The sequence below is a fragment of the Nilaparvata lugens genome, chromosome 1 (assembly GCF_014356525.2).
Source record: "Nilaparvata lugens isolate BPH chromosome 1, ASM1435652v1, whole genome shotgun sequence".
NCBI classification, from domain to species: Eukaryota; Metazoa; Arthropoda; class Insecta; order Hemiptera; family Delphacidae; genus Nilaparvata; species Nilaparvata lugens.
Window position 1 is genome coordinate 55665052 of NC_052504.1, and position 18859 is coordinate 55683910.

The 18859-nt window shown below is 33.3% G+C and overlaps 1 protein-coding gene across 1 annotated transcript in view; it reads right to left on the minus strand.

Annotated features, from left to right (window-relative positions):
• Positions 1-9909: 9909 nt before the first annotated feature.
• Positions 9910-18859, minus strand: part of LOC111045401 (tudor domain-containing protein 7) — a 74082-nt gene continuing 65132 nt past the window's right edge. The window contains exons 10-12 of the mRNA XM_039437236.1: positions 15545-15696; positions 14380-14531; positions 9910-13180 (exon numbers count right to left, since the gene is read on the minus strand). Of these exons, the coding sequence (XP_039293170.1) occupies positions 12942-13180; positions 14380-14531; positions 15545-15696 (543 nt within the window). The 3' untranslated portion in view covers positions 9910-12941. The remainder of the gene's footprint in view (positions 13181-14379; positions 14532-15544; positions 15697-18859) is intronic.

Below are 18859 nucleotides of genomic sequence, written 5' to 3' on the forward strand. Positions count from 1 at the left end.
GTATTTCATTGATCAGTTTACTGCTTGTGTAAATTAGCTGCCTTCTGATCAATGAAAGTCTTGTAGAATAAACTTTATATTTCTCTGTTAAACCCGGTCTGAAATGAGTGCTCTTGATGAGCTTTAAGAAGATATGTTTATTTTTCACCAAGTATTTTATTAAGACTTTGACATACATAGTTGTCTCACGGTATGACGGTAAAAGCATCAAAATCCAGGAAAATTGGAGTAGTAGGGTGTCACCAAGGTAATGTCGTATTTTGATGATCAGAGTCAGATGTTCTAAAAATTTATTCTTCTCATCTTTTCAATGTTAAATTGAGCAACTTTGTAAGTCTTTTTTTAAAAAAGTACATAACTTTCAAGTCCCATCGACATTTCCTACATGAGTGGTATTGATTAATAATGTGAATATCTTCTGAACGGTTTGAGATATCGATGTGCGGTTTCCGCTATTCATTTTTCCTTGAAATTCCGTATCGAAATCATGTATCGCATGTCCACCTTCCTATTTAAAAAAAATAAAGTTGCAATCAAAATGGCGGACCAGATTTTTAAAGTCATTGTAGTTTTTTCAATTTGAGTAGGATTCCCAATCACACCCACTGTCAAATTACCTTTGTGTATGAGATATTAAGCCGTTCTCGGACTTTTCACCCACTCTGTATTTATACTAGTAGTTCTGTGAACAGTAGACCTCACGCAGTATTCTCATCCACAACTACCTGATTCAAACTATAGACCTTATGGAAATACAGCAATAGACTGGCTTCTCTACACATATGTGTAATCACTTGTCAGCTGATTTATGATGAATAATTCTATAGTCTGATTTTTACTCCAATATTAGCGTATGAAGGAGGCTCCTTTTTCCTTTAATATTATCCTTGAAATGCAAAATTTCCAAAAACCTTGTATATACGTCGACGCGCCATTAAAAAAGGAACATACCTGTCAAATTTCATGAAAATCTATTACCGCGTTTCGCCGTAAATGCGCAACATTTAAACATTAAGAGAAATGCCATACCGTCGACTTGAATCTTAGACCTCACTTCGCTCGGTCAATAATCAATAGAACATCTTGTCTAATGCTTTAGAACACTCTTTTTTCAGGAGAAATATGCATGGCTTCCACATACTTGACCAAGAAATAGTTTTCTGGTTGAATCTTTCTAATTTGAAACAACAACAAAATATAAAGGCGAATATAATAAAGAATGCACACCGCGTTGGGATTCTCAATAATAATTGAGAATTGTATTGGGTCTTGAGAACAAATATATTTTTATATTATTTGTGAGAGGAAATCTCAATTTATACTTGTGTCTCTTATTGTGAAACTCTTATTCTTCATTCGTTTGTGAGAGGAAAATTAGGCCCACCGCAAAGTAGACCCACGCTAATCCACGAAAAGCAACCCACGCTGTGGGATGTTTTGTAATCCAGTGCTAGGCTTCTCTAGACATCTGTATAATACATGTAATGAATAATAAACTTGTCAGCTGATTCATTATGAATATTTCTATAGCAATCGATTAAAACCGAGGAGATTTTTTGGTGGAAAGTTTTGTAAAAGCATTGCTAGCAATGGCGTGCTTCAAACTGCACCCAGCCGAGAATTTTCCACGAAATTGATTTCCACGCGTGGATCGGTTTGTGATTTGTTCACAGTTTTCGTGGAACGTGGGTCACTCGTTCCTTGTACTGCGCAAGCGTACAACTAGCGTATGCGCAGTCAAGTCATTTTCCCCGTTATTTTGATATAACATTCTCACTCATTACGACATCCCTTAATTCTAGGGAAGTAATATTAATTTATAATAGGAACATATTTTTGCATTTCTCCTTAATTTTTTGGCAACACAATTTTTTCGTAATTTCTTCGGTTGGAGGGCCAGTCAATATAAGTTGAGACAATTCACTTCCAGTAACAAGAAAAATAATGTAATGTCAGTCATTTAGAAAAGAAATCAGGAAATTCATATAACAACTAGACAACGTGATTTTTTCTCTACTTAATACAGGTATAAATCTAATTAATAAAAACAATATAAAAATCTTGTAGTACCCTTTATTTTTTAAAAACTTCAAGATAGTTCAATAGTTCAACCTATATTAAAGGTAGGCTATAAATCTAATAAAAACAATATAAAAATCTACAAGATTTTTATATTGTTTTTATTTATCTGAACTATTGAGCTATATTAAAGTTTTTAAAAAATAAAGGGTGCTATAAGATTTTTATATTGTTTTTATTAATTTGTTAAAAAGTAGCCCATGTGAGTGAAGTGTTTTTAGGTATAAATCTACTATAAATTCTACATCGACATGAAAGTTGCATTAAGGATCATTAAACTCACAATTCTCGTCCGGTATTCCTCAGCAGAAAGACACTATTGAATTTTATAATACAATTTCTTCAAAAATGCATATCTATTTATTTATGGTATGATTCTATCAGCATTTATATCAGATTCATTTATTGACCGAGCGAAGTGAGGTCCAAGATCCAAGTCGACGGTTTTGCATTTCTCTTCATGTTTAAATTTACGGCGAAATAAAGCAATAGATTTTCATGAAATTTTCAAGATTTTCATGACAGGTGTCATGGTGTACTGGTGTACCACAGGGCTCTATACTTGGCCCTTTGTTTTTTTTGCTATATGTAAATGATGTGCCAAAAGTTATATCCCAGGGTAGAGTTTTAATGTATGCCGATGACACATAATACATTTGCAGCTCTCAGGATGCAAGTGTCTTAGAAATAGAATCTTTCTTGAACATTAATGCCATAGCCCAGTACCTCTCTCAACTCAAATTAGGAATTAATGAATCAAAATCCCATTTTTTACTATTTAAACATAGAAATAATTCCAGGATAGATCAACTTATAAATGTACAGATAAATGAAAAAAATGTTAACCAGCCTCATTTCGTGAAATTCCTAGGGGTTGCTCTGGATCAGCATCTCTCTTGGGATTTCTATACTGATCAGCTCTGTGGGAGGATTGCATCTGGAGTCTTTGCACTCCGACAAATAAGAAGATTGAATGATACCAAACTCACAATGGCAGTCAACCACTCACTCATAATGTCACACATCCGCTATGCCATTATTGTGTGGGGTGGTGTGAGTTGCAAAATAGTTAAAGAGAAACGTAATATTTCGAAATAATTCAGAAAATTTAGGTTCAAATTTAACTATAATAATTACAGTAGAAACTTTAGAACAGTAAAATGATAAAAAAATCAACAATTTTTGTGCAGAGAAAACACTAGAAAATAGAAATAAAAGAATTGAAATTAAACATTAAATTGCTATATTTAAGGTAAAGAAATATTCTCTCTTGATCCACTCTTTCACGCTCTTTTTACTAATTTTGAAATCCAAATCAAAAGGTATTTCATTGATCAGTTTACTGCTTGTGTGAATTAGCTGCCTTCTGATCAATGAAAGTCTTGTAGAATAAACTTTATATTTCTCTGTTAAACCCGGTCTGAAATGAGTGCTCTTGATCAGCTTTAAGAAGATATGTTTATTTTTCACCAAGTATTTTATTAAGACTTTGACATACATAGTTGTCTCACGGTATGACGGTAAAAGCATCAAAATCCAGGAAAATTGGAGTAGTAGGGTGTCACCAAGGTAATGTCGTATTTTGATGATCAGAGTCAGATGTTCTAAAAATTTATTCTTCTCATCTTTTCAATGTTAAATTGAGCAACTTTGTAAGTCTTTTTTTAAAAAAGTACATAACTTTCAAGTCCCATCGACATTTCCTACGATTCATACAATAACTTCAATTTTTCTAGAAATTCAATACTTTTGGACAGCTGGATCTTTCAGAATGCTCGATTTTGTAAGAGCATGCACATCGAATACCTGTTGCTCACTTATTGAAAAACCAACATGCTTTTCCTGGCTCTTTTGAAATTTAGCACATTCAATGCTAATGAATTTGATAAATCGATCATTGATAAAAGGAATTGAAAACGTGAAAACATTAATTATACTAATATATTTCTCTTACAATCCTTTTTCTTGTATGTGTACTGTACCTATATTATACAGAGTGGGTGAAAAGTCCGAGAACGGCTTAATATGTCATACACAATAGTTATTTGTATATCTAGAGTGAAAAGTACGACTTTTTCTCCCTGAGGGAAAAGTTTGAAGCCCGAGGCGAAGCCGAGGGCAACAATTTTCCTGAGGGAGAAAAAAAGTATTTTTCACTCGTGATGTACACAACATTTTTCCTCCATCCACATTTTTTATAGAAAATGCAAATAAAATCATTTTAATAATACTTACGTATTGGTGACAATGTTTCCTAACAACATAACCTAAAATCTAAAACTTTAAAACCGGCCGTCTGATTGGCACTGCCGATTGCGCTTTCTATCGGCTAAAGTTGTAACAATCAGCTGGGTGTTTACCAAAAAATGGCTGACTCCAGATCCCGCGGTTCAGATTTGAATTGCAGATCAAAAATATTTGTTGGCTGGTATTTTGAATAGAATAAGATATTTTAAAAATTGTATAAATTTTTATCGTCTACTAATATTAAGAATATAATATCATACAAACATATATTTCATGAGTTGATCAAATTTCTGGTTGTGGTATTGAATTCAGTTGACTCAATGACAGACACCTCTTTATGCTTTCTCATCTGAGCTTAGACCTTCTAACCTATTATAATGTAAGTTTTTAAAATAGAGATGCTTCCCATGTTATTCAAATGGAGTCACTTTTACTCCCTAGGGAGTTTTTCTGTTTTTTACTACCGAGGGCGAAAAAGTGACACTTTAGTATTATGTTTCAGGGAGTAAAGTAAGTACTTTAGCCAGTAGGTGGAGGAAAAGGTAATTTGACGGTGGGTGGGATTGGGAATTCTACTCAAATTGAAAAAACTACTTTACTATGACTAAAAATATGGTCCATCATCTTGGATCCGTCATTTTGAATGCAACTTTATTTTTTTTAAATAGGAAGGTGGACATGAAGGAGTACTATGCAAATCAGAAATGTCATACATGAGTGGTATTGATTAATAATGTGAATATCTTCTGAACGGTTTGAGATATCGATGTGCGGTTTCCGCTATTCATTTTTCCTTGAAATTCCGTATCGAAATCATGTATCGCATGTCCACCTTCCTATTTAAAAAAAATAAAGTTGCAATCAAAATGGCGGACCAGATTTTTAAAGTCATTGTAGTTTTTTCAATTTGAGTAGGATTCCCAATCACACCCACTGTCAAATTACCTTTGTGTATGAGATATTAAGCCGTTCTCGGACTTTTCACCCACTCTGTATTTATACTAGTAGTTCTGTGAACAGTAGACCTCACGCAGTATTCTCATCCACAACTACCTGATTCAAACTATAGACCTTATGGAAATACAGCAATAGACTGGCTTCTCTACACATATGTGTAATCACTTGTCAGCTGATTTATGATGAATAATTCTATAGTCTGATTTTTACTCCAATATTAGCGTATGAAGGAGGCTCCTTTTTCCTTTAATATTATCCTTGAAATGCAAAATTTCCAAAAACCTTGTATATACGTCGACGCGCCATTAAAAAAGGAACATACCTGTCAAATTTCATGAAAATCTATTACCGCGTTTCGCCGTAAATGCGCAACATTTAAACATTAAGAGAAATGCCATACCGTCGACTTGAATCTTAGACCTCACTTCGCTCGGTCAATAATCAATAGAACATCTTGTCTAATGCTTTAGAACACTCTTTTTTCAGGAGAAATATGCATGGCTTCCACATACTTGACCAAGAAATAGTTTTCTGGTTGAATCTTTCTAATTTGAAACAACAACAAAATATAAAGGCGAATATAATAAAGAATGCACACCGCGTTGGGATTCTCAATAATAATTGAGAATTGTATTGGGTCTTGAGAACAAATATATTTTTATATTATTTGTGAGAGGAAATCTCAATTTATACTTGTGTCTCTTATTGTGAAACTCTTATTCTTCATTCGTTTGTGAGAGGAAAATTAGGCCCACCGCAAAGTAGACCCACGCTAATCCACGAAAAGCAACCCACGCTGTGGGATGTTTTGTAATCCAGTGCTAGGCTTCTCTAGACATCTGTATAATACATGTAATGAATAATAAACTTGTCAGCTGATTCATTATGAATATTTCTATAGCAATCGATTAAAACCGAGGAGATTTTTTGGTGGAAAGTTTTGTAAAAGCATTGCTAGCAATGGCGTGCTTCAAACTGCACCCAGCCGAGAATTTTCCACGAAATTGATTTCCACGCGTGGATCGGTTTGTGATTTGTTCACAGTTTTCGTGGAACGTGGGTCACTCGTTCCTTGTACTGCGCAAGCGTACAACTAGCGTATGCGCAGTCAAGTCATTTTCCCCGTTATTTTGATATAACATTCTCACTCATTACGACATCCCTTAATTCTAGGGAAGTAATATTAATTTATAATAGGAACATATTTTTGCATTTCTCCTTAATTTTTTGGCAACACAATTTTTTCGTAATTTCTTCGGTTGGAGGGCCAGTCAATATAAGTTGAGACAATTCACTTCCAGTAACAAGAAAAATAATGTAATGTCAGTCATTTAGAAAAGAAATCAGGAAATTCATATAACAACTAGACAACGTGATTTTTTCTCTACTTAATACAGGTATAAATCTAATTAATAAAAACAATATAAAAATCTTGTAGTACCCTTTATTTTTTAAAAACTTCAAGATAGTTCAATAGTTCAACCTATATTAAAGGTAGGCTATAAATCTAATAAAAACAATATAAAAATCTACAAGATTTTTATATTGTTTTTATTTATCTGAACTATTGAGCTATATTAAAGTTTTTAAAAAATAAAGGGTGCTATAAGATTTTTATATTGTTTTTATTAATTTGTTAAAAAGTAGCCCATGTGAGTGAAGTGTTTTTAGGTATAAATCTACTATAAATTCTACATCGACATGAAAGTTGCATTAAGGATCATTAAACTCACAATTCTCGTCCGGTATTCCTCAGCAGAAAGACACTATTGAATTTTATAATACAATTTCTTCAAAAATGCATATCTATTTATTTATGGTATGATTCTATCAGCATTTATATCAGATTCATTTATTGACCGAGCGAAGTGAGGTCCAAGATCCAAGTCGACGGTTTTGCATTTCTCTTCATGTTTAAATTTACGGCGAAATAAAGCAATAGATTTTCATGAAATTTTCAAGATTTTCATGACAGGTGTCATGGTGTACTGGTGTACCACAGGGCTCTATACTTGGCCCTTTGTTTTTTTTGCTATATGTAAATGATGTGCCAAAAGTTATATCCCAGGGTAGAGTTTTAATGTATGCCGATGACACATAATACATTTGCAGCTCTCAGGATGCAAGTGTCTTAGAAATAGAATCTTTCTTGAACATTAATGCCATAGCCCAGTACCTCTCTCAACTCAAATTAGGAATTAATGAATCAAAATCCCATTTTTTACTATTTAAACATAGAAATAATTCCAGGATAGATCAACTTATAAATGTACAGATAAATGAAAAAAATGTTAACCAGCCTCATTTCGTGAAATTCCTAGGGGTTGCTCTGGATCAGCATCTCTCTTGGGATTTCTATACTGATCAGCTCTGTGGGAGGATTGCATCTGGAGTCTTTGCACTCCGACAAATAAGAAGATTGAATGATACCAAACTCACAATGGCAGTCAACCACTCACTCATAATGTCACACATCCGCTATGCCATTATTGTGTGGGGTGGGTCGTGCCAGAATTTGGAGAGGGTGTTCAAGCTCCAAAAAAAAGCTGTTAGAGCGATCAAAGGTATTATGCCTTTAGAGTCCTGTAGGAACCACTTTAAAGAATTAGGCATACTAACCGTTCCCTCTATTTATATCTATGAGGTGATTATGCATGTTAGAAGACGGACAATGACTAGAAATGCTGATTCGCATGGATACAATACTAGAAATAGAGGAGAGTATGCTACACTGTATCACAGAACAGCTCTTTTTGAGAAAAAACCTACATATATGGGCCTTAAATTTATTAGAAAGCTTCCTACTCACTTGAAAAATTGTGAAGATGTCAATGTTTTTGAGAAGGGATTAAAAAGTTTTTTGATGCTTGGAGTATTCTATACCACAGAAGAGTTTGTGTGTAGAGAGGGTTCCTTTGTGTGATTGTTTTCTTCTTTTTTTTGTAATACTGTATGTATTATAAATTTTTGACAATTCCTATACTCTGATTAGAGTCTCTGGGAAGCTTTAAAAGTTTTTTGATGCTTGGAGTATTCTATACCACAGAAGAGTTTGTGTGTAGAGAGGGTTCCTTTGTGTGATTGTTTTCTTCTTTTTTTGTAATACTGTATGTATTATAAATTTTTGACAATTCCTATACTCTGATTAGAGTCTCTGGGAAGCTTTAAAAAACAAACAAACAAAGGTATGCTCGTTTTTAAATTGCGCGTCGACGTATATACAAAGCTTTTGGAAATTTTAAATTTCAAGGATAATATAAAAGGAAAAGGAGCCTCCTTCATACGCCAATATTAGAGTCAAAATCAGACTATAGAATCTTATTCATCATAAATCAGCTGTCGAGTGGATTATAAATTGCATGCCATGACGCATGCGATTCAATATCTCAATGTAACTTGGTAAAAAATCAGCTGCTGTGTGGACTATTAATTTTTATGAACTATTGATGCAATTAATAACTAAAATAACATAGTAATGTCTCTCGACTTTTCTCTGCTTTGAACTCGGGCTGACCTGTTGCCAGTATGTCTTGAAGGAGATTAGCTTTTGATGTTTGCATTTTTGATACACCAACACCAACAGCCATAAGCCTTTTTCACACCGATATCTCGCCGACACGACATACAGACTGGATTTACTCTGATGGACAGTATAAGAGGAGGCTGTGTTTTATACTGCGCGAGGTCTACTGTTCACAGAACTACTAGTTATAAATTATTCACATTTATATATGCACCTAGGTGTCAACTAATATTGTCTCACAATATGTATAAACTATTTTATTTATGCCTACAAACTATACTCTGTCGGGTTTTTTCGGCTATACTCGGGTTTTCTTGAGTTTTTTTGGCTTAACTCGGCTTTTGTCGAGGTAGCCATCCATGTTCCACGATACCGTGGGTTCACTTTTCGTTGACAGTAATCCACTTGTCAGCTGTTTGATTATGAAAAATTCTATAGGAATGGTTTACAAAACGTCCCACGGCGTGGATTGCTTTTCGTGGATTAGCGTGTGTCTACTAACTTTGCGGTGGGCCTAAAACTCTTCAGGATCCAATCAATACTAATGGACTCGATAAAAATGAAACATACATTTAAAAATATATGTATGAATATGAATTTATATTGTATCCTAAAATATTATCCTTTCAATGAATTTGATTATAAGATAAGATATTAGTTGAATATTTGTATGGAATACTACGAAAGGACGTCAACCACTTCAGCTTTTAGGTTACGTTACCTACATTTCATTTTTAGTCTCGCTATTATCTACCATTTACTGCTTCAAGTTCCAGATCTATATTGGAAATATAAACAAAAACTTGGAAGAGATTATATCGAAGTTAGTAATCACGAAAATATCCTTTAATAAAAAAAGGCGAGCGATTTTATTTAGACGATCCATTATAAAGTTCAAATATTTGGAATCTTCATGGGGCGGTGGGAAAACAATTTACTGTAAATAATATTATCTGGACACTACGATCCTTATTTGACTCAATTCCATTGAAAGAAGCTATTCTAGTACACCTACAGTGAGTATTTAATAACAATTAAAAGTTAAATGATCTATATTGTCAGGAGAAAAATGGGAAGATCTGAGAGAGAACAAAACAAATGAATAATGTCGAACTATTTATTAAGAAAATAAAATTACCAACACTCGGGTCACGAAATCATTTACAAACATTCAGAATATCCTGAATATTATTGAAAAAACATAAAATTCCAAACAATTGAATCGTATAGCGTACGGGATAACTATATTACACGTCAATCATGCCAATCATGACCAAAATCGATAACATTATTGCGAACTTTGATAATTTGAGCTTTTTTACGCATATTAAGACTTATATCTTACAAGGAATAATCAGTGCTCAAAGTTAGAATTGTGATAGAAAGATCACAATAGAATGATCACAAAAATGTAAATTATTTTATAAGATATATTCATAAATGTTTTTTGCTAAGATAAAATCGAAAATTTTGAACGCTCAACAAGTGTTCATCTTGAAGTTTAACAAAATAATGAGTATCCAAGACAAATTTAATGAATCGATATAATGTAAAACTAAGTGTAACCATAAACACGTGTGGAAGCAGTTAGCAAGTACCGTTGTGTCGTGGAACGCAGGTCTGAAATAACAATGCTTCATAAAATATTTAGTGAAACTAAAAAATATTCAATTCAATGCGAATGAAAACAGTAGTATTCAAAGGATAGAGCTGGCACTATCTTCTACATGTTAAATGCAACAGGTTTCTTTATCTTAACATGCCTTTGAAGTGCAAACAAACATTCTGAAAGAATATATATTATTATTTCAGCCAGCAAAGGTTTTTAAAACTACGTTGAAGGCCCTTTCAGAAAGTCATACACTACATTCATTTTTGAAATAAGTTATTTACTGTTATATTAACGACCACGATGAACTTTCATATGAATCAAAGTACCTGAACTTTTTGCTACTTATTGACTAACGCAAATCACGAAGGCCTTGAGCTGTCATTATGCTCATTAAACGTCTACTATTGTTATGTCCTCATCGCTCCTGGAAATTCGTTCTCAAGAAGAGAGATGGAAGAGATCAAGCAACTTGCTCTTGGCATAAGTGAACGATTATTGGAGGAAGAAGAATAATTCGTGAATCAAGAGAAAAATTTTGAAGTTCATCGAAAGAAAGTAATTATTGCTGATGAATCTGGAAGGTCTAATTAATTGGACTAATGCCTATTCATTGGTCATTCTAAAAGTTTATTGCACATCGATTCAATTCATTTGAACACGACCGTTTCAGTTTTCTGCGCGGCATGCAGGAATCAGCTATTACAAGTGTTGGGGAAAACACTTTCAAACTGAAATACTGCATTTTAATTTCTAACCTGTATTAATAATTGATTGATAATACCTAATATTATTATTATTATTGAGTGGGATATGTAAGCTGAGATAGTGCCTATTTGAGTAGAAGCCGAAAGGCTCTTTGAAGCCGGCGCTTTACTCTCACGGAGTTGGTACGAATGACGACGAACGCGAGTGTGAACCACCGCTCTCTCTCTCTTTCACTCCGATTTATGTCAATCGGAGATGTTGACATTCGAAACTCGGCGAAAGTGTAGCGGAGGCATAAGACTTGACAATAATGTCGTAAAGCGGAAGCTAATATTGATTTACTATACCAACAAATTGATTGAGCATAAATCGATGGCTCTAACAGCTGCATGTTGGTCACTACGACTTTTCATGACTAGTCACGCCAGGTTGACCTCAAAACTAATAGGTCTATCTGCCTCTTGATACATATCTATATAACTCGTGTTCTTTTTATCGTATCTTATGTATCTGGATTGGTAATTAAAATTGGGGTTCAGCCTGTCACCAATTCTATTACGAATTTTAAAGTGGTTCAACTCTCAATTTTCTTTAATTAGTCCAATGAAGACAAAAAATTGTTCATTATCATGAATTTTCAAAAAATTTATCTCTTCCTTATTGGATCTAAATCCTCTAAATCACAATGTCTTTTGAATAAAACGGATAGAAGACATCACGAGTAAAATACATTCAAATTCATTGAAAAATCATGAATACAGTTTACATGGTCACACAAATTATCGATCTCTAGCAATATATTCTTATGATGTTTTTTTATGGAGTCACTAAAGGGAAGGCCCCGAATTCTGTTAAATGGATAAAAATAAGGGTCTAATTGAAACTAGTTTCTCATTTTATTCAATGTATAAGAGATTATGACAACGTCCAGTCCTTTTATTCAATAAGAATCTCCAATGCAGTAGGCCTATCACCCTTTACTAATATCAAGAAAGGTAAATTCCTTTCTTCATAGGCCCAAGTTTCCTACCTTCACCTTATCTTCACCTATTTGAAGATATTATCAAAGTCAAAAATCTGAAATTACAAGTGGTTGAAGTAGTGTGTAATATAACATTCACTTTTAAAAACACGGATGGGTTCATAAGTCTGAGAAGGTCCTTCGGCAATGAATATGCCTTCGGCATACATAAAAAATATTATCATGTTTAAATATGTTTAGATCTCTTCTTCTATAATATTATTCCTTTCGAAATCTGGAAAAAAGTACTTCTCTTCAAAAAATAAGACAAGTAACTCAAAATTACCTTCCAACGGGTTTTATACCCATGCATATATCACTTTACTATTATTGCACTGTTCATTGTTTTCATGTAAGCCAGAAACATTTGCAATATAATTTACACTTAATAATAATACAAAATTAATAATGGCAACTGCAGTGAGATACGAAACATGATTATACATTATAATTATTATGGTTCCTGAGACGTAGGTGATGTAGTTGATCAAGACTAGAAAATATTATTACCGTTTAGAGAACTTTCTGAGCCAGGGCCAGAACTTATTGGCAGAACAATAGTACCTGCTGAGCTAATGATGATTAGAAAAAAGGGCGATATCAAATTTAATTTTCGATCGAACTTAATCGGGATCAGTACCATGCTAAGGTGTTTTGGTTTAATATTTGGAAAATTGGTACTCATCTTGGATGAGACAAAATGGAAACTTTCTCAATTGAACAAAGTTTGAAGGAAATTCAGTCAACAGATTTTGATAGAAAAGCTTAGTAACTATAAAGACGCGCTAAAGCACCAATCACGTGCTTTGCGTGTTTACGGTGAGCACCGCTATGTTGTTTTTGACGAGTTCATGTCTAATATTAATGTCTTCAACGCCGCTTGTATCGATGAGAATGAGACTGAGCATAAACGGATGCTTGCCCTGTGGGTCGGGGATCCTCTCCTTCACTACCGACACGAGGTCTTTCTCGACCACCAGCCGCTGGAAGAAGAAGCAGCTCTCAGTGCTCCAATCACCGTCCACTGCGCGGATCCCTTCAAACAAGCAAAAACGCTGTCAAAGCCATGGCCACAATAAAATAAGTTGAGGTTTGAATAATCAGCCTACCAAGTATTGGCGTTGCCATATAGGCTAATTTATCAAATTTCTAATCCAACCATAGATCTGATATGTTTTCGATTGGAACTCTATTACAGAGTAATAATACGTAGTATTAGACACAGTAGCCTAGATAGTTGATAAATTCATCATATCATCCCATGTCTACTCGAATGTCTTCTAGTCGAATATTTGTCTATGATCACAGTTCAGGTAAAGAGTGTGTCGTTATAATTTTGTGTTTAGATTGTTATTTTTTGTAGTTATTCAGGTTGAAACGAGGCATTTACATAGAATAGGCCTACATGTACTTGAAATAGATGTACATGTATTATGCTATAGAATATATATCTTCTAAATACCTTGAGTTTAATAGTTGAAATCATGGCTGTGCAATTCACTTGAAATGCAGAAATATGTCACATACCATATTTGTGGTATGAACAATTTGTATAAGAGTTTTCTCCGACATAAATTCATATGACGATTGAATTGAAATCAATTGAAATAGGAATCAAGTACCCTTTTTTATTCACAACATGTTTCGACTCACAGCCTTTTTCAAGAGCAATAAAATGTTATTCCATTTAATAATAAATTGTAGTAGTCCTATACAGGAAACGTAGTGAATAATTGAAGTGAAAAGTGAAAACTCTCTACCTTGGTGGTCGCATATCTAGTATCAGAGCTTGATACAAGTCAATCAAAGACCTGTTCCTATACTGTTCCAACTATAACTACTATTCCTGTTCCTAATCCTAAGGCTAGCCACTGACGGTAGGACATGCATGATTCACATGACATCATACATTGTTGTGTCATCACAGCGAAAGGCTTCGAGCAAAATTTTTGAGGTTAGGCTTTGGAAACTCAAGATTTTTTGTTTTTTATTTTTCTTCGCTGCTCTATAATTTGAGGTTACATTATTTTTCTATCATTATAATTTGTCATTTTTCAGTGGTTATTTATTGGTCTTGGTTGTTTGTTTCATGTTAAAAAGCTTCTCGCTGATGCCTGTACATACATGTGTGCATGTTTATGATTCATGTCCTACCGTTAGTAGCCATCCTAACTACTACTGTTCCTATGTTATGAGAGCCCTTTATTGGAATAGCCTAATTGATGATCAAGTTACCAAAGAGTGTAGCCTTGACGGCCTGGTAGGGCAGCTTGGTGAAGCTGGCGTCGAGGTACCTGAGGTCGTCCACGTCGACAATGCGGTAGTCCCCGCTGTCACACACATACACCGACAGCATGGTGCTGTCCACTTTCGACGCCAGAGTCACACTGCAAACAATCAAATTAAAACAATTGACAGCAACCTTCAATGCACAAATAATAGCTGATCGATACGTTCAAGCATGATGCCGGTTCATATAACTATAAAAACAACTATTTCACAACTGGTTCACAATCTATTTATAATTTATTATTAATACTACATTTACTCATCCGGTAGATTTCGATCATTATTGTCTTTACGTTCCTAAAAAACTCTGGAAATATTCATAAAGTACTATGGAAAAATCAAGTTTGTCAGTTGATTAGTGAATAATAGGATAATTTATACTTGGATCATGCATTCAACTATAATTTTCTGGTTATGCATAAATATAGAAATAATATTATAATGTCGATGTTTTCAACTAGTTACCAGGCTTCAAAACTACAATTATTGATTGGATAATAAAAACATATTCAACTTTGAAAACAGTACTCGTGTTGAGTCAGTTACGATTTTTGCTTGAAATAAAAAAAGCATAAGTCTCAAGTTATTAATGGCTCATAAAGGTCTAGTGCAATATTATATCGCAAAAATGTATTAAATTCTAACTAATAGGGAATTAGTAAGTAGTTCCTACTTGTCATGTGTTTGATAATTCTTTAGAATAAATAGGTGCCATCTTTATAATGTATAATGTATAATTGTTTTTAGAAAATTTTATTAGACTGTGATTAGATGCAGGTAAATGTATTGTCAGTATTATTTTATTTATTCTATGAATGCTACAATAATTGTATTCATATAATATATTAATTAAATTATTTATTTAATTATATATTAATTGTATTCATTATGAATTACAATATGTTTATTCATTAATTCCACACTTAATAATATGAATTCGAAAAATATCTTTCGCAATCAATAGACGTAATGGTTAAGCAATTTGTCATTTCATCAGTTTATTGTTAATTTTCCTAGTGTATTAGTTTCAAATATAACTGTAAATGATTGTTCATTAAATTAATTTATACAATCATGCTATAAATAGTTTGAGCTGAAAGTGATGACTGACCGGAGAAATTCGCCATCGCTGAGGGCCGCGTACAGCCCGCCCACGATTAGGTCGTCTGACCTGACAGCAAACTGGCCGGCGTGCTGCTGGTAGAAGCGCGTCATCTCGCATGTCAGCTCACCCAGTTTGCGCACTGTAGTAAGCGGTTGAATCTGCACGCAAACACGTCAAAAATATGCATTATTCGAGATTATGTGTTTTGTGACTTGTGTTGTATAGTTTGCTTTGTTTATTCAGTTGTAACGATTGTTTTTATGGCAAATAAACTAATTTGAATTCGAAGTCAAGGTGAAATACCAAGGCACAATAAAACAAATAAGTAGATACAGTGTAACTTTGTTATTGCAACCTCGGCCGTAGTGTCAACCCTGATATAACGTCATTTATTTACAGGTCAATAGTCAAAATTCTTTATTACATATTCTTCAAGAATATTAATTGTTGTCAAGAATATATATTTATATATATCGTGTCTCCTGTTTTAATATATATATATATATATATATATATATATATATATATATATATATATATATATATATATATATATATATATAAATTAAAACCAGAGACACGATATAAATAGATTGAAAACAATTAAAAACTTACATTAGAAATGGGGAAATTTTCGGAGACTGTCTCCTTTCTCAACCGATCACAGACTGCAGTTTTGAATCCAACGGTCGTGTGACCACAGAGTACGCACGGAGACTCAATTGTAGCAGCAGAGACCACAGATTACGCGGTGCAGATGGATGGAGAGAAAAAGGGTACAGATTCAGGGGACATTATGGGGTATTTAGGGGGCGGTTACAAACGGGATATTTAAGATTTGAGTGAGTTATGAATCAGGAAAGGTGTAGCTTATGAATTGATAGAAAAGAGGAAATTTAAAATTAGAAATCAAAAAAGAATTAGACAAAAATTGGAAAAAGGAATTGTAGAATTGAACTTGAATGAAATTTATTTTTCATTTTTATTGAACATTTAATATATATATAAGCTAAATAATGCGTTCAGTAAGATTTCTTTTTAAAAAAGAAATCTTTATTTACATACACAAAATTTGGAATTAAATAATTTTGACAAGTGAATTTTGAGTACCTCTCGCTTGAAGTACCTCTCGTAAGCGGTTGAATCTGCACGCAAACACGTCAAAAATATGCATTATTCGAGATTATGTGTTTTGTGACTTGTGTTGTATAGTTTGCTTTGTTTATTCAGTTGTAACGATTGTTTTTATGGCAAATAAACTAATTTGAATTCGAAGTCAAGGTGAAATACCAAGGCACAATAAAACAAATAAGTAGATACAGTGTAACTTTGTTATTGCAACCTCGGCCGTAGTGTCAACCCTGATATAACGTCATTTATTTACAGGTCAATAGTCAAAATTCTTTATTACATATTCTTCAAGAATGTTAATTGTTGTCAAGAATATATATTTATATATATCGTGTCTCCTGTTTTAATTTATATATATATATATATATATATATATATAAATTAAAACCAGAGACACGATATAAATAGATTGAAAACAATTAAAAACTTACATTAGAAATGGGGAAATTTTCGGAGACTGTCTCCTTTCTCAACCGATCACAGACTGCAGTTTTGAATCCAACGGTCGTGTGACCACAGAGTACGCACGGAGACTCAATTGTAGCAGCAGAGACCACAGATTACGCGGTGCAGATGGATGGAGAGAAAAAGGGTACAGATTCAGGGGACATTATGGGGTATTTAGGGGGCGGTTACAAACGGGATATTTAAGATTTGAGTGAGTTATGAATCAGGAAAGGTGTAGCTTATGAATTGATAGAAAAGAGGAAATTTAAAATTAGAAATCAAAAAAGAATTAGACAAAAATTGGAAAAAGGAATTGTAGAATTGAACTTGAATGAAATTTATTTTTCATTTTTATTGAACATTTAATATATATATAAGCTAAATAATGCGTTCAGTAAGATTTCTTTTTAAAAAAGAAATCTTTATTTACATACACAAAATTTGGAATTAAATAATTTTGACAAGTGAGTTTTGAGTACCTCTCGCTTCGATGTTGTAAGCAGGACTGACGCTCGATGCGTGAGAAAGCTGGCTCCAACAGTTCCAGGAGAGTTCCAAGAAGTTGTATAGAAACTGCTGACTGCTGTAGGTTCTCACGATGTAACTTATATATATATATATAATATATATATATATATCCCTCCCTAAAGAGAACTTCGGGGGTTGGTAGCGAAGTTCTTGAAGAAGGTTGCTGTCCTCTTTTGGAGATTCTTTTGTACACGGTGAAAATCACGCAAAGAACAATCACAATGTACAAAATGGTTGTGAAAACATTGATGTCGATGGTTAAATATGATTTTCGGATAACTGGAGACACTTGAATGTTTTTAAATTGGTTAAAGTTGTCTAAATTTTTGAAATGAATTTGGAAATCTGGAGTTTGATGATCTTGAAGTTCTAATTGGATGTTTTCTAGAAATTTTGGATATCCTCTCGTTTGGGAAGAGTGGAACAGAGGTTTTCCTCGATAGTAAATTTTTCCTTCGGCTGTATTGATGAAATAAATTCCTTGAAGTGTTGTCACAGTAGTTTCGGTTTTCGTTTCTATGTGGAAGGTCTCCAATTTTGGTAAGACTGCCAAATATTGTTGTATTTCGGGAATCCGTTTGATGAGGTTCTCTTCAATTTGGACGGCGGTGAATTTACAGTTGTCAGTGGAACCCGTAGATATGATAGCCGCTTCACATTGCAGTTGTTGATGGGAGATGGCTTCGGATGAGCACAGATAGCATTCGTTATCTCCTATCAATCTACATTCTTTATACAATCCTTCAATTTTTAAAGTATTAAAACTATCAGAAGATTTCAATAGGTATTTGTTTTGTGGAAGTATTGTTACAAAATTTGATTCTACTTCACTTGGAATTGGTAATAATTCAAAAAGATCAAAAGTTACTTCTTCTACAATCGGAAATTCGAGAAAATAAATGATTTCGTTCTTAATTAGCTTACAATCTACATTAATCAATTTTTCTATCTCTAACATCTTATTATACTTAATTTCTAATGGGAATTTCTTGTCATAGAATTTTGAAACTTTCACAAGTTCATTGAACAATTCTTTAGTATACATTATACTAGGGTGCAGAACGCTTACTTTACAAGATGCAATAGAATTTTCAATGTCATGAACTACGTCTAATAAAATATTATAAGCTATAAGTAATTGATTCAAAATATCTTTAATTTTTTCTAATTCTATGAAATCGTTTAAATCATCATTAATTATCAAAAATTTCTCTT